Source organism: Calonectris borealis, chromosome 19 (genome assembly GCF_964195595.1).
Source record: "Calonectris borealis chromosome 19, bCalBor7.hap1.2, whole genome shotgun sequence".
Lineage (NCBI taxonomy): Eukaryota > Metazoa > Chordata > Aves > Procellariiformes > Procellariidae > Calonectris > Calonectris borealis.
In genome coordinates, this window is record NC_134330.1 from 1,142,779 (window position 1) to 1,162,591 (window position 19,813).

General features: G+C 47.3%; 1 protein-coding gene and 1 long non-coding RNA gene across 7 annotated transcripts in view; one reads left to right on the plus strand and one right to left on the minus strand.

The window, feature by feature from the left end:
• The first annotated feature begins 2,998 nt into the window (after window positions 1-2,998).
• Window positions 2,999-19,813, plus strand: part of LOC142090422 (uncharacterized) — a 28,483-nt gene continuing 11,668 nt past the window's right edge. The window contains exons 1-6 of one of the 3 annotated variants that reach the window (XR_012676526.1): window positions 2,999-3,066; window positions 7,168-9,137; window positions 9,706-9,842; window positions 11,971-12,102; window positions 12,577-12,681; window positions 13,366-13,729. This is a non-coding gene — a long non-coding RNA (uncharacterized LOC142090422). Of the gene's footprint in view, window positions 3,067-3,202; window positions 3,347-7,167; window positions 9,138-9,705; window positions 9,843-11,970; window positions 12,103-12,576; window positions 12,682-13,365; window positions 13,730-19,813 lie in introns of those variants that run through there. The other 2 variants (XR_012676528.1, XR_012676527.1) reach the window with 2 other exon arrangements.
• SGSM2 (small G protein signaling modulator 2) overlaps window positions 7,250-19,813 on the minus strand; it is a 65,697-nt gene continuing 53,133 nt past the window's right edge. For 3 of the 4 annotated variants that reach the window (XM_075168219.1, XM_075168218.1, XM_075168217.1), the window contains 8 exons: window positions 18,498-18,680; window positions 16,977-17,381; window positions 16,156-16,280; window positions 15,100-15,182; window positions 14,511-14,620; window positions 13,107-13,203; window positions 11,663-11,830; window positions 7,250-10,261 (listed from right to left, as the gene is read on the minus strand). In XM_075168219.1, the coding sequence (XP_075024320.1) occupies window positions 10,173-10,261; window positions 11,663-11,830; window positions 13,107-13,203; window positions 14,511-14,620; window positions 15,100-15,182; window positions 16,156-16,280; window positions 16,977-17,381; window positions 18,498-18,680 (1,260 nt within the window). In that variant the 3' untranslated portion in view covers window positions 7,250-10,172. The remainder of the gene's footprint in view (window positions 10,262-11,662; window positions 11,831-13,106; window positions 13,204-14,510; window positions 14,621-15,099; window positions 15,183-16,155; window positions 16,281-16,976; window positions 17,382-18,497; window positions 18,681-19,813) is intronic. The other variant, XM_075168220.1, reaches the window with a different exon arrangement.

The window sequence follows — 19,813 nt, forward strand, 5'->3', positions numbered from 1 at the left end:
TTTTCTTGAGCAGAGAGCTGGGCTTTTTCTTGAGCAGAGAGCTGAGCACAGGCTTCTGCTCTTTTAAAATCATACGCAATTTATCTGGGTAGGAAATGCACCACCAACTAATTGGCATTCAGCATATTACCGTGCAGGTCCAAACACTGGCCAGGCTGCTGCCTGCTGGTGTTGGGCTACTTGTCTCTTTTTCTTTGTTTTAATTAAAAGTGGCCTTCTGTAACAAAAGAATAAAAGAAACAAAAAAAATGCCTTTGAGTGGTTTAGGTGGAGGTGAGACTATTGCTGCTTGTGTCGGTATTGGTGTGATTGTCCGTATGCACGCCTGTTTATATACGTATAGACATTCAATGCAAGACTTTATCGTGTCTCTGATTTTTGTATGTAGCCTGTGTCTCTTTTGGACTGGTTTGCATCCTGAGTGAATTTTTTGCATTTAAAAAAAACCAGTGTGACAATTGTTCCAGGTTGGGTGGGGATAAGGGGTGTTTGGAGACCTCCCTTGCGCGCCTGGGGAGGGAGGCGGGAGGGCCGGGGGAGAAGACGTAATTTGCCCGGTGTGATGACGCAGTTGGTGCTTTTTTGGCCCCTTTGCTTTCTGTGATGTGTATTGAAGTGTCCCCAGCGAAAGTGAGCCGTCCTGGCCAGATATATCAGTCAACTTCTGCTTACCTGAGCAGCACGCTGGCTCAATCCATTGACTTTTGGGCATGTGCTTAAACTTAATCAGACATGCAGCTGTGCTGAGCTGGGACCTGACTGCCTTAACGCTGCGGGAGATGGCGTGGAGGTGGGCAGCTGCTGAGCTCCTCGCAGGTGAGGCTCCTCTGAGACTTTGCATCTGTTTTTTTCTCAAGTGAACAGTTGTTCATTTCAGTCTTATTTTAATTCTAAAAGATACTGGAATGAGGGAAGGAAAACTCTTATACTTCTGGCCTATTTTCCATCCCTTGTTATCATTTTGAACAGATTAAAATTGATTCTAACACTATTTTTAGATTATTTTCTTCCTTGGTCTAACAGCAGTTGTTAGGAACAGACTTCTGGAGTTAAGGAAAATAGGTTGTGGATAGGGTCAGTCACAACATCTTTCTCTTCCTGTTATATAGAGCTTAAAAATAATAATCCAAAACTTGAATTATCAAAATACCAGTGTAAGCACAGCATTGGATAGGTGCAGCCTTGGCAAAGGTTGTGTTTGGCTGTTTCCATGCCGTGTTGCTGGGCCAGCGCCACTTCTCGTCTGGAGCTGGGTGACAGCGTGCAGCAAACACGAAGGCCCCGCTCTCGTTTATTCCCCGCTGCCCTGCACCGCCCGCGCCGGGGGCGGTGCTGTTCTGCACTGGGAATTGGTATTCTTACCCACCGTGGGATGCCGTTTTGCTCCCTCGGAGGGATTGCACGGCTCTGCTGTGGATCAGGATGAGGTCCATTAATTCACACCCTTTTTTTGTGCTGTGAAAATGAATTTGAGTGTGAAGGGGCACTGGTGGTGGGACACAGAGCCCCCCACGGCTCGCCAGGGGATGGAGGCTCGCCTGTGTCAGCACTTGGTTCCAGGGAGATAGCCCGAGCTCCCATCCCATCTCTGTACTGGGCTGGAAGCCCTCACCGGCCGACAATCCGCACAGGGCTGTACGCCTCCAGATGAGAAACCCTGGTACAAATGCCTTACGGATTTGCCTTAACAATCTGATCCAAAAGAGCGTTTCTTCACAGAGTAAGAAGTATTAATTGCATCCACCCAACGATTTATTTGCATCTGGTCAAGCACTCGCCTAGGCATCGCTGGGTGAGGAGCTTTGGTGGGAGCGGGGACCTCCCATCCCTGCTGCCAGGGTCCCCCCGCGTCTGTCACTGCATGTAACCACCCTCCTGGCTAAAAGCATTTGCCTTTATCCTCGCTGTGCTCTTTGCATTAGGAATGTTTCACTGGAGAGGCTGATTGTAAGTGCAGAATTGCTGCCAGCGCTGGCCACTGAGTCAGAGCCCTGGAGACCTGTTTGCCTCCCCGTGCACATCACAGGAAAGCCAACGCATCGGCACGCGCTCACACTGGGCAAATGCAGTCTTTGTTTACAGTGAGGACGTGTCACTGTGTTACCAATTTATTGAAATATTGAAAAACCTAGACTGTAAAGATTTTTATGTGTTTGGATACATCTGCTATGTGAAAAAACAACTAATTTTGTACATATTGTATTTTTACTATTCAGCTGTACTATACTGGCTCTTCATGCTCCAGAATTTAGGTATCCAACATGAATAATATCCATGTAATAAGCACTTGCCTGAAATAAGTATAAAACTGAAATAAACATGCACTGAAATCTGAAACGGGGTTCTGCATTTTCCTCCTTGTGCTTTGCATGCAGATACTTCACTTTATTTGTAATTTTCCAGTTACAAGAGCAATGCTTTCTCTCCATACGTAGCCATAGCTGCCCCTCCAGATGCATGTTATTGATCAGCAGGTCTGGACCTCTCCCAGGCCAGGCCCGGAGCTCCCCTCGTGTGCGTGCCCGGATCGCGCAATGCCACGCTGGGGGAAAAGCAAGCAGCCTTTCCAGCCTCCAGAATTTGTGAAAACTCGGAGAGTGGTGCCCCAAAACCGGCCCTTCTCCCCGCTCAGGCGGGAGCACTCGGGCCAGAGCCCCGCTGGAGCCCTCCCGACCCCCCAGCCGCCCTCCTGCGGGTGCTGCAGGGCCAGCTGAGGGGTCCCGCCAGCTCCCGCCGTCGACTCCGGTGTTCGTCAGCGCAGCGCGGTGACCGCGGCCGCCAGGTGAGGCTCCCTGCCCGCCGGAGGACGGTGCTGGGCACCGCACCGCCGCAGCGGGACTGTCCCGTCCGCCTTCGGCAGCCGGACCCGCATCGGGGCACCCGTCCTCTGCGGTGGGTGTGCGCGGGGAGAGGGGATTTGCAGGCCCGCACCTGTTGAGATAAGGAGTTGGAGCCACAGCCTGGCTAAACCTAACTCGGATGTGAACGCTCTCTCCTGCAGACGATGAAGATGGAGTCTTGGGTTCTCCCGGTTCCCTTGCCGCCGCTTCGTGGACCCGGAGCCCGGTAAGCCGGAGCGCGGGCGAGCCGAACCCTTCCGCAGCGGTGGTGGGAGCAGGCCCTTGAGCGAGGCGGGGTCTGGCTGGTCGCCCCAGGTGGGCCGGGGCGGCCGAGGGCTCAGCTGCGCAGCCCGCCGAGACCCGCCCGCGGAGGCCCAGGTGCTCGGGGCCGCCCGCCAAAAGGCCTCGCCTTGGAGCGGGGCCGGCGGGTGGGGCTGTCGGGAGAGGCGGCGGAGCGGCGGCGGGCCGGGCCCTGTCTTCCTCCGTTCCAGGGAGCTGGGGAGCCGGTGAGTGCGGGGGGGACAGCCCCCACACCGGGCACGGGCTGGTCCCGCCGGCCGGAGGGGGCCGGAGCGAGGGGCGGCGGCCCGGCCGCAGCGGGGTCAGGGGGGCTCAAGGGGCCTCTGCGGGGCTCGGGAGGGCTCGGGGGGCTCTGCGGGGCTCAGGGGGGGCTCGGAGGCGGCCCTGTGGGGCTCAGGGGGGGCTTGGGGGGCTCTGCGGGGGCTCAGCAGGTCTCGGGAGGGCTCAGCGGGGCTTAGGGGCAGCTCAGAGGGTTCAGTGGGAGTCAGGGGAGCTCAGGGGGGCCTCTGCGGAGGTCGGGGGGGGCTCTACGGGGCTCAGGGGAGGTTTGGGGGGCTCAGGGGGCTCTGCGGGGGTCGGGGAGGACTCGGGGGCGCTCTGCGGGGCTCAGGGGAGGTTCGGGGGGGCTCAGGGGGCTCTGCGGGGGTCGGAGAGGACTCGGGGGGGCTCTGCGGGGCTCAGGGGAGGTTCGGGGGGGCTCAGAGGGCTCTGCGGGGGTCGGGGAGGACTGGGGGGGCTCTGCGGGGGCTCAGCAGGTCTCGGGAGGGCTCAGCGGGGCTTAGGGGCATCTCAGAGGGTTCAATGGAGGTCAGGGGAGCTCAAGGGGGCCTCTGCGGGGGTCGGGGGGGCTCTACGGGGCTCAGGGGAGGTTCAGGGGGCTCTGTGGGGGTCGGGGAGGACTCGGGGGGGCTCTGCGGGGCTCAGGGGAGGTTCGGGGGGGCTCTGCGGGGGTCGGGGAGGACTGGGGGGGCTTTGCGGGGCTCAGAGGGGGTTCGGGGGGGGCTCTGCGGGGCTCACGGGAGATTCTGGGGGGCTCAGCGAACGCGGGCAGCCGCCGGGCGCTGGTGAGTGCTCCGGAGCCGCCACGGCTACACCCGGGAAGGATTTGGGGTGTTCTGCTCCACCCGGTGTCCAGGTTAACGCTGAGGCACGGCCTCGTTTTGCAGCGATTTGCAGGGCTGCTGCTGCAGTTTTTAACAATTTTATCGTCGGCTTCCTCACACAGACCCCTGCCGCCTTCCCGGTCTCTCCAAAGCTCTCTTAATTATGCCCAGTTTGATTTCCAAACGCAGCCCTTTTGCCGAACCATTGCTATGCTATGTTGAGCCTGCCCTGTCAGCCCCGGGAGGTGCCTGCATTGCATGTGGTTAATTAGATGCTATTAAGTAGCCCAGGTAGTCCAGTAACTTGCTGCCATTGGTATGGAAATGGCCTGTCCGCTCCCTTGACGCGCAAGATACTGCTCATCCGAGTGTTTATAATCTGGTCTCTAGCCAAACTTTACAGTGGATCTGAATAAACCATGTTCTGAGAAGGGAAACAATGTCCTTTTAGGCTGAAAGAGCAAAAACAGTCGGACTGAAACTGCTGGTGCCAGTGGCTGCTGAGCTGGAGGAGCCTCGGCGGCACCTGGGCACACAGGAACTGGTGGGCTGAATTGCCCTCTTGCAGGACACCTGAGCAGAGGCACCTTAGAAGGGAATTGTCAGCTCTCTGCATTCCTCAACAGTTATTTTGGCTTCTCCACCCCCATCAGAGGTTGCAGGTTGCACCACGTAACAGCTGATAAGCTGCTATAGGCTTTAGCAAATTTGGAGGAACGGATTAAGGAGGCACTTTTCAGGCTGAGACATAGAAAGCACGTTTAACTGTGACTGTTGTGTGGGGGAAGTACAATGTGACCTTTAAGTTGCAAAGTGGCAGAACCTGTGTCTCGATGGGAGGCAAAAAAACCCAAACACACCAGTTATTGTTGCAGGTCTGGTAAGGTTGTTAAAAGTGTCACTGAACTGTAGCAAATGTTGATCCAAGCATGCATCCAAAAAAAAATCCCAAACAAAATAATCCAACCTGGAGTGCCTGCGTGTGCGTACACTCTCTAGTACCAACCTGTCAGGCAAGGCAAAGCGCTTAACTGGTTCATCACTGCACGGTTCATAGCTGGTTTTCTTATGTCCAGAAATTTAAAAAATAATAGGATGTGGCAGGGAAATGTTAATTATAAAAGGGCTTGGCTATGGCTTGGGGCTTTTAGCATTTTTCCATGTGTTTCTGCTGATCTGCTCGGGCACGGTGATGTGCCAGGCTGCTGTTAGGAGCCAGACCAAGCCTGGTCTGAGGGGGTGAAAGGCACCGGGGCACTCAAAGCGCAGAGTTTAAAGCTGGAAAGATTCGTGAGGCAAGAATTGCTGTGATGCCCTTGAACATCCCCCCCCTCCACCCCCAAAATGTCAGCTTTCTCAGATGGCTGTTTTTGAGCTATTTATGGGGGAGTGGGGGAGCTCCTTCGCACACACATGCAGAGGCTGGGGGGAGGCGGCCAGCCCCCCGGGCTGACAGCCGCCAGCCCAGGGTGTCCCCTGCCCCGTGCTCCGGGCAGGCGCCGAGGCCCCGGAGCGACGGGCTGCCAGGGCTGGGGAGGGCTCCTGCGTGACTTACCGCAGCGTTAGAGGCTATCCACAAGGAAGAGCAACGCAAAAAATAAGGCGGGGGGCTTTAGGAAGCCTGGTTCGACGCTCGGGAGGGGTGAAGTGTTGCCTGCCAAACCCAGCGCTGTTCGTGTGCTTGCATGGGGTTGGCTTTTTGGTTTGTTCTTTTATTACTTGGGAAACTGAGAAATATTTCTAGGTGAGGTATTGCTGAAAAGGGAAGGCAAGCCTTGGACTAATTAATAGGATGCTGCAATATGTGGCACTAAACTGTGAGGGCCAAAGTTGCTGTGTTTGGCAAAACTAGTGGTAGAGTGGAGAAAGCAGCTGAAACCTCACCAGGCTGCCAGCACTGGCTCTGGGTTACAGAAACGGGGCAGGAAATGGTGGAGATTTCTTTTGGTTTGGTTTTCTTCTGGCAGTCAGTAGCAGTGAGAATTTCAAGGTGATAAAACTTAATGGGGATGCTGCATCTTGCTGAAATAAATTCCTGTTGCTGCAGTGACTCTGCAGCTTTGGGAGACAAGTGTCTGAATATCTACTTTAAAAGTTTCTGAGAATTTGCAAAGAGAATGCTGGGGGGTGTGTGTGGTGTAATAAGAAAGAAGGTCCTGTAGAAAAGAAAACCAATGTGTAATCCCAGCTGTAGTACCCACCTCTCCCTGCCCACCCCAAGACCCACCATCCAACAAGATGAAGGCAGAGGACACAGCAGCACTGGAAGATTATTTAAGCCAACATGTCATTGGGTACACTTCATAAAGGGCTTATCCTCTTTTATAAGGATAAATACATGATTAACAGCTCTAACAGTCACGAGCAATGGCACCTACCCCAGTACAGAGAGGCATTTGTTGGGCGTTTTCACAGTAGAATGGGAAAATGCTCCATTATCCCTTGGTGACCCACCTCTGGGCAGAGCTTCCCAGCCTAAAAACCTGGAAAATCACTGCAAAAACTGCCAGCAGCAAACCAACCAGCGGGTAAGACGGCAAGTTCTGCTGCAGAACAGAAGCAGCCAGGGGATTTTTAAGAGGTTTGAAGGGGGGGACTGGGAGCAATGGGGGAGGATCTCTCCTGGGAAGTCCAACAGCTTGGCTAGATTTAATGCTAGCTGCAGCATGATCAGGCCTAAAATTGCAGGATGAAACTTTTTTTTTAACGCTTGTCATAGGCCAGCTTCTGCTCCCACTCCTTCCCCAGGGCTGAACTGGCAACAGGCTCGGCCTGTGACAACTTAAATCCACCCTTCAAGTCATCTAAGGGACATTAGCAGTCCATTTGGTGATGACCTACTTACTTTAAAAATACCACTTACTACAATAGCCCTTGCACATTCCTTGTAGAAACGTTAATTACATATGGCACTCTCTTCCCAGACAGCTCTGTCCTTAGGACTCCCTGTTCTGTCTCTGAAATTACCTTGGGGGGAGAGAAATGCTTCCAAAGAGCTCCATGGAATGCCTTGACGATAAGTATTTATTCATATGTTACATTTAAACATAAATAATTGAGCAATAAAGAGAATAGTCTGCTCCCAACAAAAATAAATAAGTCAATACACAATATTCATAAAATACAATTAGACAGAATGTTGTAACAAATACAATGAAGTTTGCAGAGGGGTGTTTTTTTTGTTTGTTTGTTTTTTTAAACAGAGTTGTATAGTACATTCCCAACATACCAAAGAAAAATAGTGCAGTTTATTTTTTTACATCACTTCCTCAGGCTCTGTGAGTTGGAGGGTTTTCTTGCTCTTGTCAATTTTTAAAAAAATACTATTTTACTTTTCAAGTGAACAAACAGACACAAACTGAAGCGCTTTTGAGACCTTTCGGCAACCATGCACTGGCCTATAAAACAGTTGGACACACAGCTATAAATAATGATGAGATCAGAGTGCGAGCATGCCTGCAGTACAACTTCTTGGCTCCTAGTCCTTAGCACACCCTCACTCTTGGACGCGCGGGGGCGGGCAGTAGAGCTTATCATAACTTTTTCCTTCTGTAGCTCCCACTGTTGTTATTTTAGCACTGTTATGTGCAGAAAGGGGGTTTCCTTCCCAACGGCCTCCTCTGCAGCACCCTTCTCAGAACTGAGTGGGCTCATCTGTTCTCACGTCTGTTTCGTGACTGTGATGCTCGTGAGCTCAGAGAACAGCAGGCTCGTCCCTGAAGGCGTCTGGCTACACCGGCAACAGGGACTTTCGGTTTGGTTTTTTTTTTACCCCCCCTCAAATTTTTAGAGACCAATTTAAGGGAGGGCTTGGCTATTGAGCTAAGAACTCTGTCCATTTTTGCCCTTTTCAGACTGTTATTTACTATTTTTAGTTTATGGCAATCATAAAGAAGGATCTAAGCACAGATGGTCTTTTTAGAACCAAATCTACCTTTTTCTTGAACAAGCAATGCTCAAGCTCGTGAGGACCCCAAGGCAGCACTCGCCTAGTACAAAGAGCAAGAGTGCCCGCTGCTTGGGTAATAACAAGACCAGAGTTACTAAAGCAAGTACCTCCTATCAGTATTTGAATCTTCAAACAGAGTAATTTTATTCCCTATACCCCTTTTTGCTAAAATCTGATTTTAAAAGCTCATGTGAGCTGATCTAATTCACGTAGACTTCTCTGAGCGACCTGATCTAGTTGATGATGTCCTTGCTCATTGCAGTGGGATTGGACTAAATGACCTTTAAAGGTCCCTTCCAACCCAAACCATTCTATGATAAGCACACAGAGTTGTTTTCTCTACAAGGTTCAGTGGAAGCACAGCTGTGTAACCCCGTCTGCTCTGAAGGATTAAAAAAAAAAAACAACCCCCAAAAAAGCAGATTCAAAGCAATTTTTTCTTTTTTTTTTTTTTTTTAAAAATCACTGAGGTTCTAATGGCAAAGGGTGGAATACTTTGGAATACCTGAAGTGCTTAAACTAAGTCCCCAGGTTTTCTAGGAGCACAGGTCATGAGTATCCATGAAATCTGCAGCTTAACCCCATTAGCAAAAACTTGCTCCCTCCCTCTCTCTTGCTGACACAGAGATACACTTTTACTTAGAAACAACACGCGCCCTGGGAAAGTAGGCAGCGTATACGTGATAATGTTATACAGTGTGATGAAGTGCTAGGACAGCAATAGACCTGTCTGCAGCTGCAGGGCAGAAGCCCCGCTAACCGTCAGTCACCTCTGCTCTCTATGCAGGATGGGGTGAAATGTATGCTGCTACTTAAAGCATGCGGTCAAGCAGGAAAAGAAGTGGCACAGAACTTCCACGGGGCGCATGGACAGCTCTACAAACCAGCACAGTGCTGCAGCAAAGTGGATTGGATCCTGTGCAAGAATTTCAACGGCTTCATCTGGCAAGTGCTGATACCTGCTTGAGTAGACGAGCACCTGGTTTGTGTTCGCGGGATCCCAAGGAAAGTCCCAGAAAGCTCTGCAGAGCAGGGAAGAGGAGGCTAGTATGTGCAGTGAGTAATCTGGAGGAGGCAAGGCTCTGCTGTATCTGCTCTGTAATGTAGGCTCTGAACTTCATGGCACTGTGCACAGACGCAAAGAGCGTGGGAGCTGCTAACATGAGCAGGGGACCTGTTTCTGTGTGCTAAAGTTGTGTTACCGGAACTCATTAGGCAGATCTTGTCATCTGGGAATATTTGCCGAGTAAGTTTGCAAAGTAAAATGAAGGCGTGTCTGTGGCATGTGTAAGCCATGAAGACTCAATAGCGTGAGCTAGTCAGCAAAGGCTAACTGATGTTTTTAGCTAATGTTGCCAGATCTTCACTGCTCATATTAACCATGTTAGTTAGTTTAAGGCCATTCTCCCAGCTGGTAACCTTATTTACTTTGATTGCTGCTAAATACTCTGCTAAATACAAATCCAAATGTTTTAGCAACAGGAGCTTATATGCATTCTCTTCCATGTTCAAGGCATAGACACCGAGTCCACGAACGTGCTCCTCCAAGGACCCAATTCAATGCTTGCAACACTTGAGTGAGTATTGGATCCAGCCTTACCTCCATGGAAGGTTCTGGCAGAGCACACAACGTGCATCCAGGCTTTAAAGGTGCAGTAAGTCAAAATATAAATGTTCTAGTATGTCAAATCCCCCCTTTTTAATATCTCAAGTAATTAGATAGACGGTCTTCTAGAGAGGGAAATAAGAGAATGCAAAAAGATTTTGTCTAGAAATACAAAGTGAGTGTAACAAGGACTATCAAACACAAACCTTATCTGGTGAAGGAGAAGTTCTGTTTTTAAAAGTCTGTTACAAATCTCTTAGATATTTATTACATTACATGGAAGATGCAATTAAAACACCATTTTGAAGTTACAGTGCAAGAAACGCTCCATCCAATAGCTCACAACAAGGCCCACAACGACAGTCTGTTCATTATCACTTATTTTCAATCAGTGTCTGCACTTTGTAGACAAGGTCTCTTGCTATCCTCAGAATTTCCTCGGCATTATGATGCTCTGCCATTTCTAAAAGACACAGAGAAACATTCTTAACTGTCAGTGGCAGGAACTTTTGGAACTTTTCTGCCCCAGCATTGATATTAATGTAGCATGAGCATTAATTAGTTAGCGTAACATTAGCAGCAATCCAAAAGCATTGCAGGAGGTTAGGTTTGTAGAATTAAAGATGGAATAAGTGGATGAATCACTTAGTGCTGTAGGTCCTGGCATCAAGATCCAATCCTTTTGGTGTCAGTTCTCTTGTTGCAGAACCCCCCGTGTCCTGCGACCCCAGGAATGGGAGGTCTGTACCCACACGTGCCTGTGAACAGCCCTCCTGCGATCTCAAAAACGTGAAGCTGAACTCAGCTTGATCAAAAGATACCTCTCCAGGCAGGGACTATAGCTGGAGTGTCTGGGATGCAAGTGATAAATACAATTAAGAAGGGCTTCATGTACATGGAGCGACGTGCCCACGTAGTTCCACATACAGACGTCCGCACTCTGCAGCTTGAAGTAAGATCAAAAAGTAGCTCTCGACAGACCCGAATCCTCAGTTCCACAATAAACATTTCATTCAGCTTAGGCAAGTGCTGGGTTTTTTTTGTTTGGGCTTTTTTGTATTTGGTAGGGTTTTTTTGAGGGAAGCATTAATGTACAGCTGTGGAATAAGTGGCTGAGGCAAAAACAAAACCAAATTTGGCGCTTCTGCAACAGATGGCTGAAAGCCACAGCATTGATAATTTAGTAAATTACTATGATTACACAAAATTGTTTCCAAACCTCTTAAACAAGTGCTCCCTGTTAGGATATTTTAGGACTAACTTGCATTCTGTAGCCAGGAAGAGAACTAGCTTGCTTTGGCAGAATACTTTTTGCTCTGGCAGTACGTGTTAACTAGCATCTATGGACCACTACGGTAAGCAGTCAGCCATGGAAGCGGTTTGGGATGTCTTGCATGAATGGTTTCTTATATGTTTCAGCCTCAGAGGTGTGAAGCCCTGGAAACAGAAATGACTCTTAAAACCTGTGACAGACTTTTGTAAAAAATTAAGCAACATTTTAGCACCTCCCATTAAATCAAGGGCAAAGAGTCACTGTGGCAAATCTTTTTAACAGAAATTCTGAAGCTTGCTTTGTGGTAAAAATTACCACAGACACTGAAAAAGCTACCACCTTCTGTGGTCCATGTTGCTCTTAAAACACTGTTGTTTGTGTGCGCTAAGTCAGATCTTCAGGAAGCATGTGAAAATCTGGGCTCTTCATTTACATGAAGGGGGTAAAAGATTCAGAGCTTAAAACGACCAGGGGCTTGTCATGACAGCAAGGACACTGCACAACTCAGACTCCAGTCTGAGTAAGGGAGAAGGGGCAAACTCTCGTTATTTGCTTTTTATCAAAATGGCTCTCTTAAAAAAAGTCTCTTACCATTAAAAAACTTGATGATATCAGTGAAGTCCATGTTGTTATCACGGATAATCTCTCGATAAACTTCCACAAGTGCTAAGGCAATGAAAAGGACAAAATGTTCTGAAGAGATGTGCTTTGCTGCCCAAATAACTTCCCACACTGTAAATACATCCTCGTACAACAATTCTGAATGGGAATAAACATTACAAGAGCATCTGATTATTCAAATTGACCATTTCCCCCTCTCTAACTAAAGTCTTACAGGCCTTATGCAGACATGAATAGTACTTGATGGCTCCTCTTTTTCCTCTCCCCCTCTCCTCCAGGCAGTTCCTGTCACTTGTGCAAGTATGGCAACAGAATTGGGTTTGAAGGAAAATCAAGAATGTAGGTGTGGTGGTGCAGACTCAACCCCAGGAAGATGCCTAAACCGCAGTAACCATGTGCTAGCAGCACAGGTAAGCCCATTTGTTCTAGGTAGGGCTACATGACAGGCTGCAAATGTGAATGCATGTCCAGGGCCTCCCCTTCTTGGCTTTGCAGTGAACCCAGCAGAGCAAAAGCTCTGCTATTTTTAATCGGCAACAATTAATTGTATAGTGGATGTGTGTAAGCTAGGTCTACACGTGCTGCAAGTTAGATATGGCCCATGGAAGCTTTGTCTTCTTGAACCATATAGGCTCATCTTCTGCCCAGTCTGACAGTGAGGTCCAGGGGATTGGGATGTGGGGGACAGGCAATTCTCTATGAGGGAGTAGGTAGAGGATTTACTATTCAGTTGAGTCACAATTCCCGCTCCCCCTCTCCCCACACCCCGCTGCTCACTGTCAGGTAGTTGCTCATAATGAATAGCTGATGGATGTGTGTATCTCCCTCTATCACCTTTGTGCTTTAGGGTATTTGAGAGGGATGTCTTCTTTTCATTCTTGCAGATCAATCTATAACTCAAAGGAGCTACTGACTTGCCTGATAGCAAGATGAGTCTCTTCAGCAACACTGCACCTCATGATTACAAGGAACTGCTTCTGTTAGAGTGGGTGAGTGTGCTTGTGCAGGGGTCCTGAGATCCTGGGGTGCTCCCGCAGTATATAAAGTACCTCATTCAGCAAAGCGCAACAGCTCCTGAGCTACTGCTGAGCTGCTCCTTGTTACCAGATAGATTAGAAAGGAGGTATCAAAGCTTACAAGGGACTGTGATCAACTTGGGATCACCTTGAGCAAACAGGCGTTTGCACTGAGCAGAAGCTTGGCTCCAACCACATTATCAGGAATTTACAACACTCCTTTCTAAGCTGTGACTTCATTCCAGTGCTAGTTCATCTCTGAGAGTTGCATTACCTTTCCTAGCTACAAACTCTCTTGTGAGCCTAGCTGCTACTCACCATCCAGACATTTAGACCAAAACACAGAGCTGTTCACAGTTTTGCACAACTCTAAAACTATAGGCATAGAACATTATTACCTCTTTTAAAGTCAAGCAGGAACCAGCGATAGCAGAAGTAAAAGTGAGTGTAATCTCCATTCTGGTGCATCAATTCAAAAAGCTCTGAGTCTAGAATCTAAAATGCAAAGCATCAGCTGTCAGTATCTTGTCTGCAATTAGCCAAGATCAATGGTGTTGGAGGCTGGTTAGGACTCCCATGCTGCTTTTTATCACCTGATCCTGTGGTTAGTCAGCAGCAGCTGCTTAGCACAGATCTGTCTTTTTACTATGTTTGCAGAATGCCTGTGATGTGGGTGCCCTGACACAGACTAATGAGGTGAAGTTACTGCTCTGCAGGTTTGACGTGGCAATAGTCAATCCGCACTGTGATTTTAGAGGTCCAAGCAGCAAATTACAGATCCGACTGATTTTCAACAAGTGGCAAATTTTCATCTTCCCACCCAACTCTACTCTCAGATTGTAACATAGGAGCTGGGGCGCAAAGAGTGTAAATCCATTTACCTGGAGAAAAGAAGGAAGCGAGACTTTTTGATCGCAAGTTTGTAATTCTGACGAGCAGTGGCACAGTTCCACACTGCAACATCTAAGCTCTCTGGAACTGAACAACCACTTGCCGAATGTCTGATACGTGTCTTAAATGTGTAAGTACTTCTATAGTCATTCCTCACAGACGTCATCCTAAGGGCTGCTGGATAAGCAGGGTGGCATCCTCTGACAGTCTTGCTACTCAACAGGAACACTGCAGCTGTATGTTCGGTGCTGCCTGCATTTGCCGTGCTGGCCACCTTCTTTGTTGACTGACCTCTATTTTCATTACTTTTTAATATGCCACCTATCAAACCAAATAATGGCTTATCCTGATGTTCTCTTCTTTATGCTAATCTTGCTCAGGTACCTGGTGCTTTAAGGAGTGGAATGCCTAGGCTTTAAATCCATCCAAAAAAACCCCGTTCAGCAAGCATCCTGTGTGAATACCAATATAACTATGGTCTATTTAAACCTGTAAGAAATTAAGTTTGTGCCACAAATATCAGTGTTTTCTCTTCCAAAAAGCAGTGAAGACTGGATCTTACTGCTATTTCTCATTGACTTCAGTTGGAGCTGGACTGAGCCATAAATGGGAGTCATTACAGTGTGTAGCTGGTGTACTGGAGGCAGAAGTTTGGGGGGTTTGTTTTGTTTGTCAAGATGAAGTGACCTGCTCTAATACACACTCCTCATTGTGACAGCAAATGCTGTCCCCTGAGAAGCAGGAAATCAGTTTGGGGCTGCATAAAACAGTTCTTACCCTCCCCAGCTCTGAAGTACAGATGACTAGGAACCCCAGTTACTGGAGTTCCTGCCCTTCACCGTGGCATCAAGCTAGTTCTGAACCTCTGCCGCAACCTCATCTTCTTTCAAACAAGATTCAAAAAGACTCACTTGGATTAGGGACCGCATGTTGGCAAAGTGTGTGTCCATGGCACCTCCATTGGGGAAGTTCTGGCTCATCCTCTTCATCAGGTGGCTGAAGCAGCTGTAAGCCAGCTGATCTGCAGATACAATGCAGAATGCTTGGTGTTGCTAATTGCGTGACTTCCTTGAACCAAAATAACGTACTGAAGGACAAGGGAAAAACAGCATTTTCCCCTTTGCTGTTCCCTAATCCTGACACCAGTATTTAGATGAAACAGAAGACAGTGCCTGACTCTGGACCATTTTTACTAGTTATGTTTCAAAACAACCCAGCTTGCAGTTGAGTTTTCAGCTTCAGCAACTGCAGGAACACAGCTGCTTTGAAAATTTAGTAAAATTTAATCTGGAAGTCAGTGAGTGAACAGGGACTCCCCAAGATACTAATGTTAGCCATTTCAGCAACAGCCGCATGTAGAGAAAATATGAATTAAGTGCTGGAGGTTTGATTTTCCTGGTGAGCTAGCCCTGGTTAATGCATACAACTTCTGAAACAGCATTTCTAAAGAAAGACCTCCCTAAAGATACCAACGTGTTCCGAAAAAAAACCCCTTCCTACCATTGTCAAGTATAACCATCAAAGGAGCCAGGAGGTCACACATGCCTTGAACATAACCAACTTCTAGGTGCTCCCAAACATAACTGCAGAAAGAAGAAAACACAAGAGATAACAGGATTAAAAATCCTCTTCCTGCACGGTGGCCTCAAAAATTTGTCTTACACCTAAAATACAACTCCTTTTGGAAGCTTTTAAGTGTCTTGTTCTAGAGTGCTGTAAAAGATAAAGCTAGAAGTCCAAGAACTACTACAACAATTCAAATCTTCCAATACACTGGTATAAAAGGACGAGTATTTCTGCTGTTTTTTTCCAGGAAAATTCCTAAAGGCTTTATAAACAATCCACGATGAGGACAGAGCAGCATGTGAGACAGGAATATCTCTTGTAATACGACTCTTGCTGTAGGCTCTTAGTCTGTTGTGAAAGGGTAAAAGAATGTGATCAATTGTCTACTTACAGGATGAATTAACTAATACCGAACTTTTCTCTTCCTGTTCCCCAAAAGCTAAAAATTGTATTGAATTCTAATTTGATTATGTGAGATCAAATCTTAAGCAGCTGTTGGATGTGTGTGTCTCAGAACTTTTTGACACTTCATGTTCCAGAGTATTTCACAGCCCTGTATTGTTTTCTGCTTGGATAGAGAGGACCATACCTTACACACATGGCTTGCATATCAATAGTTTGTGAAAAAACAGCTAACAAAAGCGTAACAGTCTTTGGGGAAAAAAGCCCAGATTTTTAAAAGGTATCTGGGTTTTTTTGGCTTTTGTTTTCTTTTTTCCCCTAGGTGGAATCTTGGTATCTTTTCCAAGTGTTAAAGTCTATGACACTTTCTGCTTTAAGGTAGAAAGAGAATCTTCTCAGGCCTGCATTCCAACCTTGGACCGCCTGTCATACCCGTGCTCTCTAACCTACCACCCTACCTGTTCCTCCTTCTTGCAAGTTTTAAGTTCATTAGTGAGAATTTTTATACAGACTATTATTTTCATATTATTATAATTTATGAATTATGACAGAAAAGTGAAAAGTAGTTCAGTTTACAAGCTGTATTACCTGCACATGACATTTCGGAGTTTCTCCAGGTTGTCGGCAGTAAAATACCAGTAATTCCGATCACATCTCTGGACATCTTTATCAATTCGGTGCAAATTTAAGGCAACAGTGTCCAATAACTCTATCTAAAAGAGAAAAGTTTTAGTTACATCTGCTGAGTGTAGAGCATTCCCAGGACTTGGTGCAGATTCGCTCTGAGAATAACAAACCAGAAATAGTACAATTATACTTCAGGCACATGAGAGCGTCGACATACTCGATTACTGTATCCCAGGTAACATGCATATACTTTCACTGGTAAAGGTTCCAAGCCTGCCCTATTTCCAAAGGGTTATTTCTAGTTGAACATCTTCAGCAGAGAGAGAGAGAGAGAGAGAGGCAAAAACTCAACTACTAATCTGTTGACAGCAATGCTAACAGAGGTGGTGGAGCCTTGAATCTAGATTTAGGTTGTGGTTCAATTTGATTAAATGCGGGGTTTAGTTTGAATTAATTGACACTGAAATCTTACAAGTGGTGTGTTGTCCACATCCCCACACTTCCCTCCAGCCCCTGGAAATTTTTAGCTGCTAGAACTGTACCACATTCTTTTCCTTGCCCTCCCACTCCAAAAAGACCCATTTTTTTCTTGCAGTCTTATTTCCAATCTAGCTCAAAATCCAGATGAAAAGATTTGGATGCAAAAATCCTCAGTTATCATCCCACCACTTGTAGTTCTAGTTTGGGATTGTCTCTCATTAAATCCTATCCGAAAAAGTACAAGTCTTTGCTAGAAAAGCAATGCTGTGCAAAGAGATGATGATACTTATGTTGTGACCTACTGTGTAGGATGCAGCGCAGACAGAAGCAACATCCATTAAATAATCCACCTGGGAACACAGCTGCTCTTCTGATACAGAATCCTGAGACTGCAGTACAATTGACTTGGCTTTCTGCATACGTGGTATGTCTGGATCAGTCCTTTCCAAGTCAGTGCTAGCTTCTTCTTCAGCCCCATCTTCAAAGGAGACACTCTGTCCGTCATCGATACTGGACAGGATGCCTGAGGCCACAGAGTAGTTCCTCGAGGATGGCAGCCCAGAGTCGGGGGAGTCAAACTCCACAGGCTGTTGCTCTACGGCAGCTGCTGCTGCCGGCGCGTCAGCAGACACCACAGTGAAAGTGGGGTCGTTCTGACCTTTTGAGTCCCGCTCCGCTGAGTCTGTTTCATCTACAGATATAAAGACCTGAGGGGGGGCAGGGGAGAGAACATTCGGATAAAGCAGGGGAGAATAGAGAAGCAAGAAGCATTAGTGTAGCAAACAAACCTCCAGCCACAAGAGAGAAATGACTACATTACTTCAGTGAGCAAGATCACTGATTAATAGAGCTTCCCTGCATGCAAATAGTTGACAGCTCCTCATTCAGTCTTTATACTGAGACTGTAAGTCTAAAAATAATACCAATTTATGATCTCATAGCCATCTCCTATGATGATGTCTCCCCCTTTCATCATCTTAAATTAGAAATACTTGGAAAGCAGTGAAGCTTCCCTACCTGCAACACCAACACTAAAAACATCTGGTCATTGCAAGGTGTCTTTGAAGAAGACCAACATACCTCAGGCCTCCAACAATCCAGTTCAGCTACTGCTGTTTGAAGTCAAGACTGGCCTTCAAATTCATTTCACCATGCAACCAGTTTACCTCTTCTCAGGCTAAAAAACTCTTTGTTGAAGGTCTCTTCTCTCTTGCCTTGCTGAAATCAGTTAGCTAACTGAAGTCTGCGTAAGTAATGGATGCTCAGAGACACTTTTGGCACACACATGCCAGCTCTCCTGTCCAACAATGTGAAAAGAAACCCCTTTCTTGATTATTCAAGTTACAGAGGGGTTAATTCAGCCTGCCTTTCTACTGCTTTAGCATCTTACCTTAGATTGACAAAAGTGCCCTCTCCCAAAATAAAATCACATCCAACCTGTCAGTCAGGGACATGACAGAATAAAAAATACGCTGTAATAGTAGTGATCTTTTGCTCTATGCTGGATTTGAATAAAGGACCTACAAGTAAGAGATCTAGAAAGCTATTCCTCTACTGAGAGAAGGATCTTCTATAGTAGGTGAACCTTAAAGCCCTTTAGGCAGGTCCTGCTTGAGAACAGCTATAGACCACCCAACATACAGACCTGCTCCTAGCTCTATTATGGAGGCACTACAGCTTCAAATTCTGTACAGGATTCAAGTAGCTCCAGACTGATGGAGCTGTGCTAACCTAAGTCTCTGCTTCCCTGGGCTGCACCTTTGCAAATGCCAAGCCTCCCGCGCTGCCCGCACCCTATGGGTGAATGGGAAGGGGGTACCTACATCGTTGCTGATGGTGGAGTCCCTGTGAATCAGTCGCTGGACGTGGCTGTCAATGCTGCTGCCCGACGAAAACTTTGCCAGCGTGGCAGAATGCGATTCTTTCTCTCGCTGCTTTACAATGACCTCACAGGCTTTCCACTCAGCCATGACCTTCTGATACCGGAGAGCAATGTCTTCATCCACCTGCAGACAGACAGACAGATCCTGAAATGCTGGTCCTCCTTGAAAGAAAGCATTAAAATGAGCGGAAGCCGGGAGGGAGAGAGGTCTAAAGCAAGTCTAATGTCTCAAACCGAAAGCCAGAAGGATCCTGAAGCCCTCTTGCTAAAGCGCACATCGCTGTGACTGGAGAGTGCAATGACTGGAGCAGTAAGATGTTGCGTATTGACTGCAGGGAATAAACTATCACTGTAGACACCAGAAAAGATTCATATAAGCATGCGTATACGCTATCAACAGAGCTTAGACATTGTTCAGGAAAGAACAAAAGATGTCACTGGCTTTCACGTGAAACCTCACCTAGAAGTCGGATGCAATCTGATGGAGCAATTGCTGCCTCTAACCGGATTATTCCTAATTTCATTACATCTCCGTCCCAACTCCTTCTCTATTCCAAGTCTAATGTAGACCTTGTAATGAATTCCAGATCACAGGTTTACAGACATCAGCCTGTACAGAGTTAGATGCTGGAAGAGACTCCTCAACGGTAGAAATCCCAGCTCACACAGCCCAGTCTTGTGGCTGCACTGCGCACGGCCAGATCCAACCACTCTGGTTTCCATAGTAATAAAACAGATTTTTGCCACTGCTGGCTTCCTCTGTTGAAAGGCAGACACAGAACCCCGCCTTGGGCTATTAAGGGACATTAATTTTACTACTCTGTCACTTGTCAAGAGCTGAAGAGGAACCGCAATTGTGAGTTGGCTTCAGGCTCTGGACTCTGCTGGCTGGAGTTGCTACCAGAGCATTCATGCTAAGAGCTGCAGGCTATTTGTCACTTGAGGTAGCTGTCGAGTCATAACTCATAAAATACAACAGTTAGTGGAAGGCTGGAGGACAGCCATGTTTGGGAGTGCCCCAGATACTGATGGATGACTGCAAAAATATCATCAGAAGGCAAAGATGATAAATCACCCACGAGGACTTCAGTTAAGGACACGATAAGTTTCCTATACATGCAAATGTTATGACGGTTTTCATGTCATTCATTTAATAGACTCTTACATTCAATGGCAAGCTTCAGACTCCAACAGCACGTTTCTTTGAGGAGTCATTATTACTGTTATTTACTACTGGTGTTGAGTAGCTCATTAGAA